At 40.3% G+C, this 14,503-nt stretch overlaps 1 protein-coding gene across 3 annotated transcripts in view; it reads left to right on the top strand.

The window, feature by feature from the left end:
* Positions 1–2,465: 2,465 nt before the first annotated feature.
* LOC137955905 (uncharacterized) overlaps positions 2,466–14,503 on the top strand; it is a 39,287-nt gene continuing 27,249 nt past the window's right edge. Inside the window, exons 1-6 of one of the 3 annotated variants that reach the window (XM_068803114.1) lie at positions 2,466–2,862; positions 3,276–3,358; positions 4,344–4,430; positions 11,049–11,135; positions 13,403–13,449; positions 13,786–13,843. In XM_068803114.1, the coding sequence (XP_068659215.1) occupies positions 4,385–4,430; positions 11,049–11,135; positions 13,403–13,449; positions 13,786–13,843 (238 nt within the window). In that variant the 5' untranslated portion in view covers positions 2,466–2,862; positions 3,276–3,358; positions 4,344–4,384. Of the gene's footprint in view, positions 2,868–3,275; positions 3,359–4,343; positions 4,431–11,048; positions 11,136–13,402; positions 13,450–13,785; positions 13,844–14,503 lie in introns of all 3 variants that reach the window. The other 2 variants (XM_068803115.1, XM_068803116.1) reach the window with 2 other exon arrangements.

The following is a 14,503-nucleotide window of genomic DNA, read 5'->3' as shown; positions in this document are numbered from 1 at the left end:
ATCGATGAAAAAGTGTTCTTAATAATATCACATAGTAAAATGTTAGCACCATATACATGTGAATTAATTTTCTTTACTAGATTTGTTCAAATAGCTGAATCTAACAACTCTTTGTGGTCATAGATTTGGGTTTTTTGTTTGTCTCACTTCATGTCTAGTGGACTATTTATGCTCGTAAGATGGACATAAGGTTCCAATGCCAGTACATATATACTGGCATAGCACACATGACAAGTTTTTATTCGTATTAATAAGACTACCCTTTATTTGTTGATTTTTATGACCAACATATAAACACAAAATATCTCAAGGGAAGAAGAGAAAAGATGAATTCAAGCTCTTGGAAGAGAGGAGATAAGAAAACATAACGAGAAAAAGAAGAGGAAGAGAGAGAGAGGCTTAAGGACGATTTTGAACCAAGAAGAATAAGCTTTAATGCTATATCCTTATTCCTTGAGATTGTATTTATAGTTTAGTGAAGAATGACTACAATGTACTTAGGCTATATGCTTAAAAAGAAGAAAAGACGTAAAAATACATACACCATCTTGCATAATTAGAATTCTATGTCATCTTTATGAGAATTCTCATTATTTACTAATCATGCCAAAATGTTACTAAAACTTTAATATAAATCATAACATTGTTATAATAAATATTTATGTGGGCTCATTTTTCTTTGAGTAGATCACATCATTGAGAGGTGAGAGAACGAGAAAGAGGAAGACAATAAAAGAAAAACCAGAAGTTGGTCTCGATCCTGATCCATTATTTTGTTCCCTCTCTGATAACCCTTTTGCTGATTCATTGGATTGCATAGTTTAGAAGCTTAACCTCTTCAGTCAGCTAGGTCATATGCCTCCTCTTCATCTTTTTGTGACGAAAAAAAAGAAAAGAAAGGAAGATAGGATTCTACTTTAGGGGCGAGGGGGGGGGGGGGGGGGGGGGGGGTTTATTAGCGTAGACAAGTTCATGTTCGAAATCTTCAAAATAGGGTATTAGTGTGGACAAATTCATCTTTATCTTCATCTTCAAAATTTAAAACTATTAGCGTAGACAAGTTCATGTTCGAAATCTTCAAAATAGGGTATTAGTGTGGACAAATTCATCTTTATCTTCATCTTCAAAATTTAAAACCATTAATTTTATTAATTATAAAAATAAATTAATTAAACCAAGTGTTTGACTTAACAATATTTTAATTATCACTATTAAATCACTAATACAATAGAGTAAATAAAAAATAGATTAGATTAATGAATAAAAAAGTATTATATTAATAACATAAGATAGATTTTTTACATGGGTATTAATTCATAATATATTTTCATAAAATTAAAAGTAATTAATTAATCGAATGCATACTTTAATTATATTTTATTTTCCGGAGACTTAAATATGAAGTTTAATATAGTAATAAAATTGATATAGTGCTGGGTTGCGTCAGGCGCTGAACTGGCGCCACATCAATACAACTTGTACACAAACTCGAAAGTAGGGTCTGTATGCCGACGTCTCCATCTGTGCCCAAGTAGCATTCGTGATAGCTATGTCCACCCTATGGACGCCCAAAACTGGAGCTTATTTTATTTTATTTTATTTTTTATTTTTTAGTTGGCCTGGTCCGAGTTGGCTTGGGTTGATTCGGTTCAGTAAGCCTAGTCCGGCATGCAACTCAGTATACTGCGCTGATTAAATTTTCCTAACTTAGGAAAATTGTAATCGGAAGCCTCTTCCTCCTTTTGCGGAAATTTAGCCGACGTGTCGTTGCCGTTGTGCTGCTGAGATGGAAGTTGAGCGAAAATGTCACCGACGAAGTCTCCTGCTTCTCCAGTGGCGAATCGCAGCTCGATGGGGCTTCGCCGTGTGGAGAGTTTCCGAGACAGAAGGCTCTTGAAAACCTGTTAAGCTCTGTTTCTCAGCCCCCCAGAATAGAGAACCCTTGCGGAAATTTCGCCGACGGAGTCTCTTGCTTCTTCGGTGGCGAATCGCAGTCCGTTGGGGCTTCGTCGCTTGGAGAGTTTTCGAGACAGAGGGCAGGAGAGAGGGAGAAAAAAAAAAAAAACGAGGACGCACGAGAGAGGGAAAAAAAAACGGAAGCCCGTGCGCGTCCTTCATGTCAAAAAAGATCAAATATGACCTTCTTTGAGATAAAGAAATTTAAATCGTGGAGATGAATGACCACTTCATCCCCTGTATCCAGATGAATGTCATATGCACTCCGCTAACAACTTCATCTATTGAAGGACGTCATGCGGTTGAAGTTAACTAACCCCCCTTTATTATATTAGCTAGTCGCGTTCATTAACATGGAGCACAACGGTGCCGTGCTGTTTACACGAGAATGTATAATTTGGTGTCGGCATTTACCTGGAATTGCATTTGCTTGCTTTATTTTGGTTTCATTTTCGTTACATTTGGGCTTCCGTATGATCATGAATCAATTATCTACCTCAGTGTGATTAGAGCCTTTTAGCCTTTTTTGGTACGGTCTCAAGAACGGCGCATGTGCGTGCAGTTGCTGTATACATACATAGTTGCGAGCCACAGCCATGTTCCAACGGCTTTCACTGTGCTTTCCTTCCTTGCTCTCTCTCCGTTACAAGGAGAGAAGAGACGAGAAAAGGAGAAGCTCCGATTGATAAGAAATTTTTTGGTTGGTTATTGGGATTCCTTGTATATTCCCCTCTTCCGTGCGTTTCTCTGATCTCAACGTCGAACCAACGGACGGTTTGATTACGTTTTGTTGAAGAGGCGTGAGCGTTTGGATCTGCTTCTGGTTTCTGATTACTTCTTGGCGCTCATCGTTGGTTTTTTGTGAGGCTTTGCATTATTGGGGGAATTCGCACTTTTGGGATTGTGGTAAGGTACCGCACCGTTTTTCTGAAAAATCTCTTGTGGTTTAACTTACTACTACTGCCATTCCTGTGCTACCTAGTCGAGTTACGTGTTTAAGCTGTATCATTGTTGAGCGAGAAGATTTTCAATTTCGGTTTGTATTGGTTTCTTCGACTTGATGGTTGCTCCTGAAATTTCAAATGTTCGTGTTGTTTATCTTGTTACTTCTGTTATTTTTATGTTGGAGCAGTATTTGTTGTGGAAGGCGTTGCTTAGTGTCTGTTGACATGGTCGTTTTTGCTCGAATTTGTTTGTTGGTCCTTTAATCGCCCCATCTCGGCAATCCTTTTCTTTCATCTTGTGCATTATGCGTATGTATTTCCATTCACCTCTGAAGGTTCGGCTACGAGGCATTAAAATCTTCTTCGTTATTGCAGAATCGTAGACATGTAGTCCTGTAAACAACCTTCAAGGAAGCTACAGAGCATATTTTACTCTCTGATTGTGCTCTTCTCTGAAGGTATTGTTATAATTCAACACACACACACACATATATGTATGCATGTATGTATATAGTGTCTCCTGAAGTATTTTGTTTTTTATTTTATTTTGTGAAGGGTTGATGAGCTCAATTTTTTTAGTGAGTCATATTTTACATTGCATTATTTCAACCCTGCTTGAGATGAGATCCAACATTTGTTAATCCTCTTTATCTAAAAATATATTGATAATTAAGTTCTGGTGTTTATAATATATTGTTCTCTATGACACACAAAAAGGGGACAGTATAATGTCATCACCTATACGTGTACATATGCTTCAGCCAAATGGCTCAAACAATCGAAACCTCGCCTTTCGTTATTTGGTTCTTAACAGTGTTCAGTTGTGCAAAGTTAACTCATGGGCTGAATTGATAACTGAGCTGGGTATATCGTGTTTCACTGTGCAATTTATGCATGGTTTGTCTGTGAACATGCAATTGGTACTCCAGATCCTTCTAAAAGAGAGGGATTTCTCTAAAATTTGAGATGGACCTTACAGCTCTAAAATTTTCATGGATCCTACAACTCAAGAGTTTCAGTAGACAACAATGTGCTATGGTCATCTCCATGTTGGTTATCTAGGATATGGATACTGTCCTTGATAGAGAGACTTCTTCATCAATAGCTTTCACTTCTGCTGCACACCCTGCAACTGCACACTTGCCATCTTGTGCGAATGGGAAATTTCCTTCCAAATTGTGGACATGATTGAAGAGGAACTTTTTTGTTACTTTCTCAAATTTACTCTGCCTTTTCTAATTTGGAACCTTGCATCCATGTTCTCTTTATGTTCCTGAAACTGTTTGGGTAATTAAGTTCTTATTTTATCTGTTTAATTAACCTGTCAAAAAGAGAAAAAAGAATTCTGTTGGAGTAGTGAAACAGAAGGAAGTGATTGTACTGTTTCAGTTTGTCTTCAAGTTTTATATATTGGATCCGTCTCATAGTTATGCTTGTCTTCAGATTTCATTTTATGTTAGCCTAGTGAGGGCGGAAAGGCAGCCATGGTGAGGCCTCTTGCTGTAGGAGGTTATTCTGAAGTAACAACAGGTATTTAAAAGTTCTTTAAAATTTATTGATGTTGTTGAGATATATTAGCTGAAAATTCAACATTCCTTGGATGCGAGTTGCAGAGAATGGCTAGACTCCAAAAAAGCATGCTAAAAAACAGCTGGAGTATGGCTTGTGGCATGCAGCCAATTTAGTTTTCTTATTGTAGATATTGACAAAAGGTCAGAATAGTTTGTTGCATTTGTGGCTTCAGAAGATTACGAAAGTGAAAAATTTGCTGCCCACTTAACAATCTGTGGAATCAGACGCCCTTATGTTACGAATTCAGATTCAGTGAGCAAACTGCACCTGCACTATTTTTGGTCCAAGTGATTAGTGGTTTACCTTCCTTCTGTCATAGAAAACCAAGCATAAAAACAACTTGAAAGGAAAAATTGGATTTCAATGGATTCCCTCTTGTTCTTTTTGCTAGATCTTGAATTGTAAATGCCAGCAACACCTTGACAAAGAACTTATGTCAGCTTTAGGAATGATTATAGTAGCACTCGATAGGCCATTGACACTAATAATAACCGTTGGGCCTGGCCAGGTAATTGACGACCTGCTGCTCAGATTGAACTCTAGGAGTCAGACCCGTCAGTCCAAACACCACATCCCAAAAACTGGCTCCCATTCCAACTTCCACTAAGTAAACAAACACCCACCACCACCATATCTACTCCCCCCTCCCCCCCCAAATTCTATGTCCCACTCCTCTTGTCATCATGAAGTCAAATGCTAGCCTCCATGCCGAGTCCTCCAATCGGCCCACCTCCACCCCAATCAAATACACAAATCCAAGGCCCAGAAAAACACTTTGGTCGAGTCTTGCGAATCCACAAATCTCCCCACTGGCTGTCGACCTACCCCTGTCCTTGGGCGACCTATCTTGTCCCACAGTGAGCGCTCCCGGTGATTCATTATGGCCTTCTAGCCTGAACGCCACAACTATCCTCCTCACGAATGGGACATGATGATGGAAAAGGCCGCAGACTTCTCTGAATACTATGACGGCCGACTATGCTATGAAGAGGAGCCTGCACCATTTTCCCTGATCCTCCTGATATGATCATCCTTTCATGAAATATTAAGGGAATTGGGTCGTGCTCTAAATGAGCTAGGTTAAAGCAATCCTTTTTGAATGTAAACCGTCTATTGTAATTTTTCAAGAAACAAAAAAGCAATCCCTTGATAATTCTGTTATCCGTGAACTTTGGTACTCCCCGAAACCGGAATGGGCTACTATGGATGCTGTTGGTCATGGCGGCAATATCCTCATCATTTGGAACCCTAATATTGTTGAAGCCATCCTCACTGTCCCGACCTCGTTCTCCATTGCAATTCATTTCCTGGGACACTCTTGGGCTCTCGCAGGCATATTCCCTACTCGTCATCATGATCGTGCCAATTTTTGGGAAGAACTTCCTCACCTTGTCCAACTCTGAAATTTACCTTGGATCCTCGTCGGGGATTTTAACGCCATTCAACTGTGCTGCGAAAAATCACCTCCACCATGCGGGCTTTCACTGAGCTCATCAGATGCCTCGAACTCTCGAAAATTCCTCTATCTGGTAAGGAGTTCACTTGGTCCAATGGGCAGTCTACCCCCATTCTCTCCAAGCTGGAGAGATTCCTTGCTAACCCCAATTGGCTCCAACTATATGGGAATTCTTTTGGGCAAGTCCTCAACCGTGCTTGCTCAGACCACTTGCCAATTCAAATAAACACTCACCCTCCTTCCTGGGGCCGCTCTCCCTTTCGTTTTGAGAACTCCTAGCTTCATGATGGTAGTTTTGCTACTAATCTCACCAGCTGGTGGGAAGAAATCCGAAATAATCCCAAACCCGGTTGGTCTCTTCTGATAAAGTTGAAGGCTCTGAAAGTCAAGATTCACAATTGGTCCAACAACGGTCATGCTGGTGCTGCTGCTCGGAAAGACTCTGTTCAACCGGATGTCGGAGCTCGATCTTCTAGAGGAGTAAATGTCTCTTTCTTCTCCTGAGTTAATTCTTTGAAATCAATTGAATCATTTAATGCTGCTCTCAGAATTGCTAACTTGACCACTGCTGAGCTCTTTGGTCTCCTTCACGGCTTGCGAATTTTTTAGAACCGCTTCAGTGGTCACCTTATCGTGGAGGGAGACTCCAAGTTTGTCATCGGATAGTGCTCCACCTCATCCTTCCCCTCATGGCGTCATTGGCAGATTTTTCTTGATATTTTGGACATTGTATTCACCATTTCTTGTACTTAGTCTCATGTACTTAAATCAGCCAATTCGGTTGTTGATTTGTGTGCTAAATTAGCCCCCCACCCCTTCAATCTCTTGTTGTTAGGGGAGGTCTCCCTTGATGTATCTTCTCTTTCTTTGCAATAAAATTATCAACATTTCAAAATATAAAATAAAAGCGTAATGAAACTATTCATTGGAAGTAGCGGGCCCGATTCTGCTGGTTGACCGATGGTGATGGAAACACCAAGTTTTTCCACGCCATTGCCTCGGCCAGAAGGAGAGCTAATCGTATCACCTCCCTCTGCAGTGGAGATCAGGTGATCATGGATAACCTCTTTATATGTAATATTCTTGTTAAGTATTTTACAGATCTTTGTGTGCTAAACTTGGCCCTCCCCTTCAATCTCTTGTTGTTAGGGGAGGCCTCCCTTAATGTATCTTCCCTTTCTTTGAAATAAAATTATCATCATTTAAAAAAAAGTAATTATAGATCTTTATTATGAGGAGTCTTTCAACCGGCCTGTTCTTCACCAACTCCAGTTCTGCGGCATTGTCAGTTTGGATGCTCATTGGTTGGAATGCCCATTCATCTCCATTGAAATCGACCTGACTGCTCTCGGGATGCCGAAGGATCAGGGCCCAGGGCCAGATGGCTATAACGGGGAGTTCTTCAAACACCACTGGGAGATCATCCGGAATGACATCTGTGCATTCATCAACAACTTCCATATGAGTGGAATCTCGCATTGAGCCCAAAAAAACCAACTCGGTTCACCCCCAAAGTTTCAGGTCAATTAGCCTCACCACTAGCTCATACAAGATTATTGCTCGTATTCTTGCCAATCGTCTCCGTGCCATCATCCAGCAAATCATCAACCCTTGTCAAAGTGTCTTCATCAAAGGCCATAACATTCTGGATTCGGCAATGGCAACACGTGAAGTCTTGGATTCCTTCCGGAGAGCCAATCTCCCCAGAATCGTCATCAAGCTCGATTTCAAAAAAGCATTTGACCGGGTTAATTGGAAGCTGCTTGACCACCTCTTCGGCCAAGTGGGATTTGGCACTCGCTGGTGTTTTTGGATGCGAAGCTGCATTTGGAATGCTTCATTCTCTCTCCTAGTCAACGAAAAATCTTGCGGGCACTTCCGAGGTTCACGAGGGATTAGACAGGGTGACCCATTGTCCCTCTGTCTCTTTTTTTTTTTTTTTTGAAATGATACTGAATTTTCTTAAGACAAAAGCTCAAACGAGCAGATTACAAAGGGGGGAAGCCTTCCCAAACAATGAAAGATTGTTGGGAGGTTCCGAATTTTGCCAATTTGTTAGCCAAAGAATTGACTGATCTATGAATGAGATTCCAATTATAATGAATAGATGACACAATGTCAGTAATACAATCAGTGATCGGCCAGTGGCGCCAGGGAGGGAGCTATCTTTAGAACACCAACTGATGACAGTCTTTGAATCTCCTTCAATAAGCAACTTGCCATGGAGACGGTCCTTGAAGATTTGAAGGCCGAGTAGAAGAGCACTCACTTTAGCAGTATTTGAATCAGTAATGCCTACCGGCCCAACATAAGATATGATAGGGTCTCCACTGCTATCTCTAAAAACACCACCTGCTCCAGCCGACCTAGGACAACCTAAAGCACTACCATCAAAATTGAATTTGATGCAGTCGCAAGGGGGAGGATCCTAGGTGGCCATAACCGGAGTCCTATAGGGGCCTGCCATATGTGCGATCAAAATCCAATTTTCCCGAAGGGAAACACCCGATAGAGAGGCGAACTCCTTCCTGATATGTAACCAGCTCAAGATAAGGCCCACTACATGAGAAACCGTATTGTCCGGGGTGCTAGCTTTAGAGTTGAATCTTCGGTTATTTCGCTTGAGCCATAGGCACCATGGGACATGCGTAAGGTATGCCAAGAGAATTAACTTGCCCAACCTAGGAAGACGAATCCCCATAACCATCTCATATGTACCGAAAAGGTCTTGGTGTAACCCAATTTGGAGTCCAATCTTTTGAAATATCTTCATCCAAACTTGCCAAGAAAACCCACAATGTAAGAGAACTTGCTGAACTGTCTCATCGCACACACCACAAAGGGGACAAGTATGATCAGGGCGGTGAAGCCTCTTTTATGGAGGTTGTCCCTCTTTCTTTTCACTCTCATTGCCGAGTACCTGTCTTCCATGGTTCAATGTGCCAAAGAGTCTGGTTGGCTTAGTGCCATCTTTGTTGATCTCAACCAAGATCAAGTCATGCTCTTTGGTGAGGGCACAATGGACCAAGTAGCTCACATTAAAGCTTTACTTAATGTCTTCGAACTCTCCTCCGAGCAAAAACTGAGTTGGGCTAAGTCTTCCATCTCTGGGTTCAACATTGACCAGGATGTCTTGACTCCAATGGCCGACTATTTGGGATGTAAAATTGCTAACCCCCCACACCTACCTGGGTCTTCCGTTGACCTTCGATACCCCTTCTAAAAGTAGTTGGCACCCTGTGATTAAGCGGCTGGAGGGGTGTCTAGCCACCTAGTGGAGTAAATTCCTCTCCAAGGCTGGTAAACTCACCCTCAGAAAATCCTGCCTCCACGACATCCCCAGTTATTTCCTATCTCTCTATCTTTGCCCCGCCTCCGTCAGAAACCATTTAGAAGGTCTCAAAAGGAGATTTCTATGGGTTGGGCCCAATGGAGAAAGAAAATATCACCCCGTCAAGTGGGTTGATGTGTGGCAACCAATGCATCTTGGTGGGCTCGGTATACGAGTCATTGCTAAGACAAACTCAGCCTACCTCATCAAATGGATTTGGAGATTCAACTCGTCTCCAAACTTGATCTGGAGGGCCCTAGTTGCCGCCAAAGCTAACAAGATGAATGGTTGGTGAACTGAAGGTCGTTGTGGCTATCTCTTGTCACCTATTTGAATGGAAATTTTACTCCTGCTTCCCACTATTCGGGGAATGGGCGTTTCACAAAGTTCTAGTCGGATAGGTGGCGGGGGGACAAACCTCTGGACAAATGTTTGGGCCCCATCTTGATCCTTTCTAGACTCCAAAATGCTCCCATTGCGAACTTATGGTCTGATTCTGGACGATGGAACCTTAATCTCTGTAGAGCTCTCACGGACTTTGAAGCTTTATTGGCCTCTAGCCTCCTCTCATGCCTTGCAAACGTTAAAATTTGCGAACATATTATGGATACCCTTATTTGGACTCCCTGTCATTCACCACAACTTCTGCCTACAATCTTCTTCATGTCGTCAACACCTCTCAACCTCACCACCCTGCGGCCCTAGCCTAATCCTTGCTCGCTCCTCCCCGTTCAAAGTTTTTTACCTGGTGTGCATGCAAAAAAAAAATCCTCACTTCTGACACCTTCATTAGGTTGGGAACTCATGTGCGAGCTCCAACCTGCCTCCTTTGTTGCAACTCCCCCAAATTCGCCACCCATATCCTCCTCCATTGCCAATTTGCCCAAGCTATATGGGCCAATCTCCTCAACCGAATCAGAATTCAATTCTGTCTGCCACAACTTGCCATCCATGATCCACTCCATCACCAATTTTCGTCTTCCGAAGCTTGGAAAAATGCTCATCTCCAGTTGTGTGGGTCACATTCCTTAGGTTCTCTGGAAAGAGAGAAATAACCAGAAATTCCAGTTCAAGACCTTTCTAATTGAGGTGCTTGCTAAGAACATTACTGACCAGGTCTCCGTTGGCTCCTGATGAAGAAGGAATTCATCCACCTCAGTAGCTCTGATTTCAGGGGGAATTGGCGTCTGATTGCCACCATGACTAGGCTATCTCACGCCCAGACTATGACAATGTGGTCCCCCCCCTAGGTCACTTCAAGTTGAACTTTGACGGCAGTGCCTTTGGCTGCCTTGGGTTTGTTGCCTCTAGTATTATCCACGACGATAATACTGCCTCCTATACTCCTTTGCTGGCCCATTGGGTATCTCTGATTCTACAAACGCAGAGCTTGCGGGGCTGTTTTAGGGCCTCTTGATCTTCCGGTACCGTCTCGCTGGGCCCCTCATCATCGAAGGTGACTTCAAGATTGTCATTGACAGGTGCGAGAAGCAAATCCGCATCCCTTGGCGGCATTGGGATACTTTTTTTGAAATCTGTAATTTATCTTCTTACCTAAATTGTAAATAGACCCGCACTCCCAGATCCGCCAATCACTTGGCGGACTTCCATGCTAAAAGGCGTTCATCCCTCCAATGCTTTGTTGTGGAGGATGGCCCATCATGTTAGGTTATATCTATCCTCTTATTTTTGAATAATTTTTTTCAAATTCCATATAAAAAAAGTGTAAAGAACCCATGCTAATTATATGAGCCACTTCCTTACTCGGTGATGACTTGTGTTTTTTTAGGTGATGCAGACCATGAAAAGTTAGCTGCTCTAGCCATTTACAGAGACTTACTAGAGGCAGATGAACCCAACATGCTTGGTGAAGAAGGTAACTAAATTATTTCTTCATAAATCTGTTTGAATTACTGCTTATCTCTTCTTAAAGCTGTCACTGTTACTCCTTGTAATCTCTGTTTTTTTTTAAGCAGCAAATCTCAAGGGACATAAAGTTCTCAATTACAAGAATAGATAGTTGAACCCTAGACTTAGCCAAATCATTAGCGAGATGATTGGCTGATTGACACATGGCTCCAGCTTACATCAAATTCCAAGCAAAGGTGAAGAACTTCACCAAGAAAATATCTAAGCCACAAAGATGGCATTGAGGAACCAGTGCCGCAGGAGATGACAGTGGATGAGCCTCCTTCAAACTAATAGTGGAGCATGAAACTGCTGAATATAAATTTGGAGACGAATTTTGGCCTCCAAAGCATCCACACTACCAATAGCAGTGGAGACTGTTATTCCTTGTAATCTTAAAAGTCCCTTATCTGCGTTATATTACATCTGATCCAATCATTTTAAAAACTGGACTAGTCATCAGACAAATGGTTTGAGCAGTTCTGGTTCAACTGTGCTCGACACCAACTGTTTTTTTTTTTTTTTTTAGAAATAGTGCTGAGTTGTATTAAAAGTCTCAAAAGAGCAAGAATACAAGGCTCGACACCAACTAATGATGTCACAAATCGATTATATATATTCAATAGTAGAAACTTTATCCCACATAAATTAATGTTGGGAAAAATTCTATGGTTATTAGTTGGGTGATGGCATCCTAACTTTGACTAGTCATTTTAGGAGTACCTAGTATCAGAGTTAGATGTTTTTTTTATTGAGCATAGTTTGCATTTCGTCTATTTGTAACTTGTTTGTGTTATTCTAGACACTTAGGCTCTTTATCTGTTGTGCAGGCTTGGATGTGTGGCACATGTTTTTGGGAATAATCTTACATAGATTAATGTCAGGAAAAATCTGTGCTTTTTATTTAGGAAAGAGGTCTCTTAACTTCGGTTAGTCATTTTGGGATGGACTTAGACCCAAACAGATTTCATTATTTAATAAAACAAAAGATTGGTGTAGTTTTATTTCTTTTAGTATGAAAATGTGGCCTTGGGTATTTAAATTGAATTAATACATTTTGTAGGTCTTTTATTACATATAATATGTTTTTTCTAATAGTAATAGCTGAGGGAACGTTAAAAGGTGGATTCTTTCAGCAAAGCAAACAAGGGATTCAAGATTGTCGGAAGCTTTGATTGGAATGGGCAAGCTTTCTGTTTAAAATTCATATTGTTTCATTGGGAGCCTCAATATGCTGAGAAATATAGCTCAATTCCTAGCGATATCATTTAATAATAATTCTTTTTGGGAAAATATCACCCTATTCATTGGATGGGCTAGCCTTTTCATATGGATTATTTAAAGAAGGAGATTTGAGAGAGAAAGAGGAAGAAAAGGTTGAGAGAAGAGAGGAAGAAGCAGCCTAGGCTGCATTGGAGTTCATGCCAGAAAAGCATGAGCTCCCCCCTTTTATTTAACCCTTAAGTGATTGTTAAGTTCTTTTGTGGCTCTACAAGTAGATAGTTTTTAGGTGCAGGCCCACATATGAGTACCTGATTTGATACCATGTTAAGTTGGGTCCAAGGTCCTATCCCAAAATGACTAGTCAACTTAGGAAACCTCTTTCTGACTAATAAACTCAAGATCTTTGTACTCAGTAATCCATGTGGGACTATTTATTAACAGTGATAATTACAAGAAAGGACAAAAATGCTGTAGTTACAAAAAACTCCTATAACTCATAGAATACAACTCTGATTTGAATGAAACTTGAAACATAAGAGGTTTAATGAAATTATCTATCTAACAGAACTATGCTTAGATAAATTTGAATATGGAAAACAATCTAAATACCCTCAGACTGGTATTTTAACAGATTAAAAATGATAAATTGTATAATGGTTCAGACAAACTCCATATCTTTATCGTGAGCATTAGGAAGTCAATAGTTTTGATAAGTATCAAACTTCCTGTTTGAGCCTAATTTTTGTGACTTGAGTTTAGTTTGGTAGGAGGGCCGGTCTTGTACTTTCTGAAGGTTGAACTCCACAAAATCTGATAAACTGAGGATTTTTGGGAAATCATTTGATAGCATTCAAAAATCCTTATGCCTAAGGGCTAGAGTTACAGCCCACCCACCTTGTATTGGTGCAAATTGTTAGATTTTTAAATATTTTTGATCTGTTGATTAATGTTATTTTCTAATTTGCTCTCTAATGGAATCTCTAAGCTACTTTTCACATTCTCTGTTTGCAGATATGCATGTATTCGATTGCAAGCCACTGACGGATCCTTTGCATTTGGTAATGTAGAAAATTTTCAATTTTTTAAATTATTTCGTTCTATTTGGGCATTCTGCCCTACTTTCAAACTTTCTGTTGAAAGCTTTTAAGCCCTCCCTTATGTCATTTATTGAGGTCTTTTATGTACCTCTTTCGTTTGTTGTACTATGTTTCTGCTATTTCAGCATCATTCTTCACCTTGTGGATCCATAAATGATTAGATACATTGTATAATTAGGTTGGAAAATGGGGCAAGATACCTTAGCAATTCATGTCAAGCTACGGTTATTTATTTTTTATTTAAATTTGCTACTATCCATGCACTTCAGTCATTTAATTTTGATATTTGTGTTGAAGGTCTGTTGCAATGCTTGTAAGAAGCCTATTAAAGACAGTCAATATGCTTCTCATGCAGGTCTGAGCTTATTTATGGTCTTATCTTTCATAAGTTTGGTTGTTGTGATAATTCTAATTTGTCACCTTGGCGTCATTGGGAGTTATTTGATGAAATCTGTAAGTTAATTTCTGCTTTACAATGTATGTGGAAACATATTCCAAGATCGGCTAATCATTTAGCCGATGCTCAAGCGAAAAAGGGCGTTTCCCTCCAACATCTTGTTGTGGAGGAAATGTCTTTATAGTTTCAAGGTTTGTAATCTTTCTTTAGTAATACATTCACACTTTTTTCTCAAAAAAAAGTGCCGCATATCTTAAATATCTACTAGAAATTTTGCCAACATTTTTTAGGACTATTAGCTTTGGATAGTTTATAAAGATTCATGTCTCAGCTATCTCTCTGTTTAATTATATCAGTTCTGCTTAGACAATAGTTGTGGAAACTGTCAGAGAACCGATGAGCTCCTTGCACTAGTAGCTGACCTCATGTACTGCTCATGACTGTGCTAGGAGTGCATTTTCTACTTAAAGGCTGTTCTTATAAAACTTATTATCGTGTCTGTAGAAATTGCAAGAGAAATTTTCAACACTTTGAACTAGGACATCATGTGCCACTCATGTGGATGGGTGTCCTAAAGAAAGTGTGAGGTATCTGGAATCAGTTGCATGTGGAAGTTTA

Source organism: Aristolochia californica, unplaced genomic scaffold (genome assembly GCF_029961685.1).
Source record: "Aristolochia californica isolate CCGP_79_NKW_82.1479 unplaced genomic scaffold, dmAriCali1.0.hap1 SCAF_2, whole genome shotgun sequence".
NCBI lineage: Eukaryota > Viridiplantae > Streptophyta > Magnoliopsida > Piperales > Aristolochiaceae > Aristolochia > Aristolochia californica.
The sequence above is the reverse complement of the archived record's forward strand: the minus strand, read 5'-3'. Positions and strand labels throughout refer to the sequence as shown.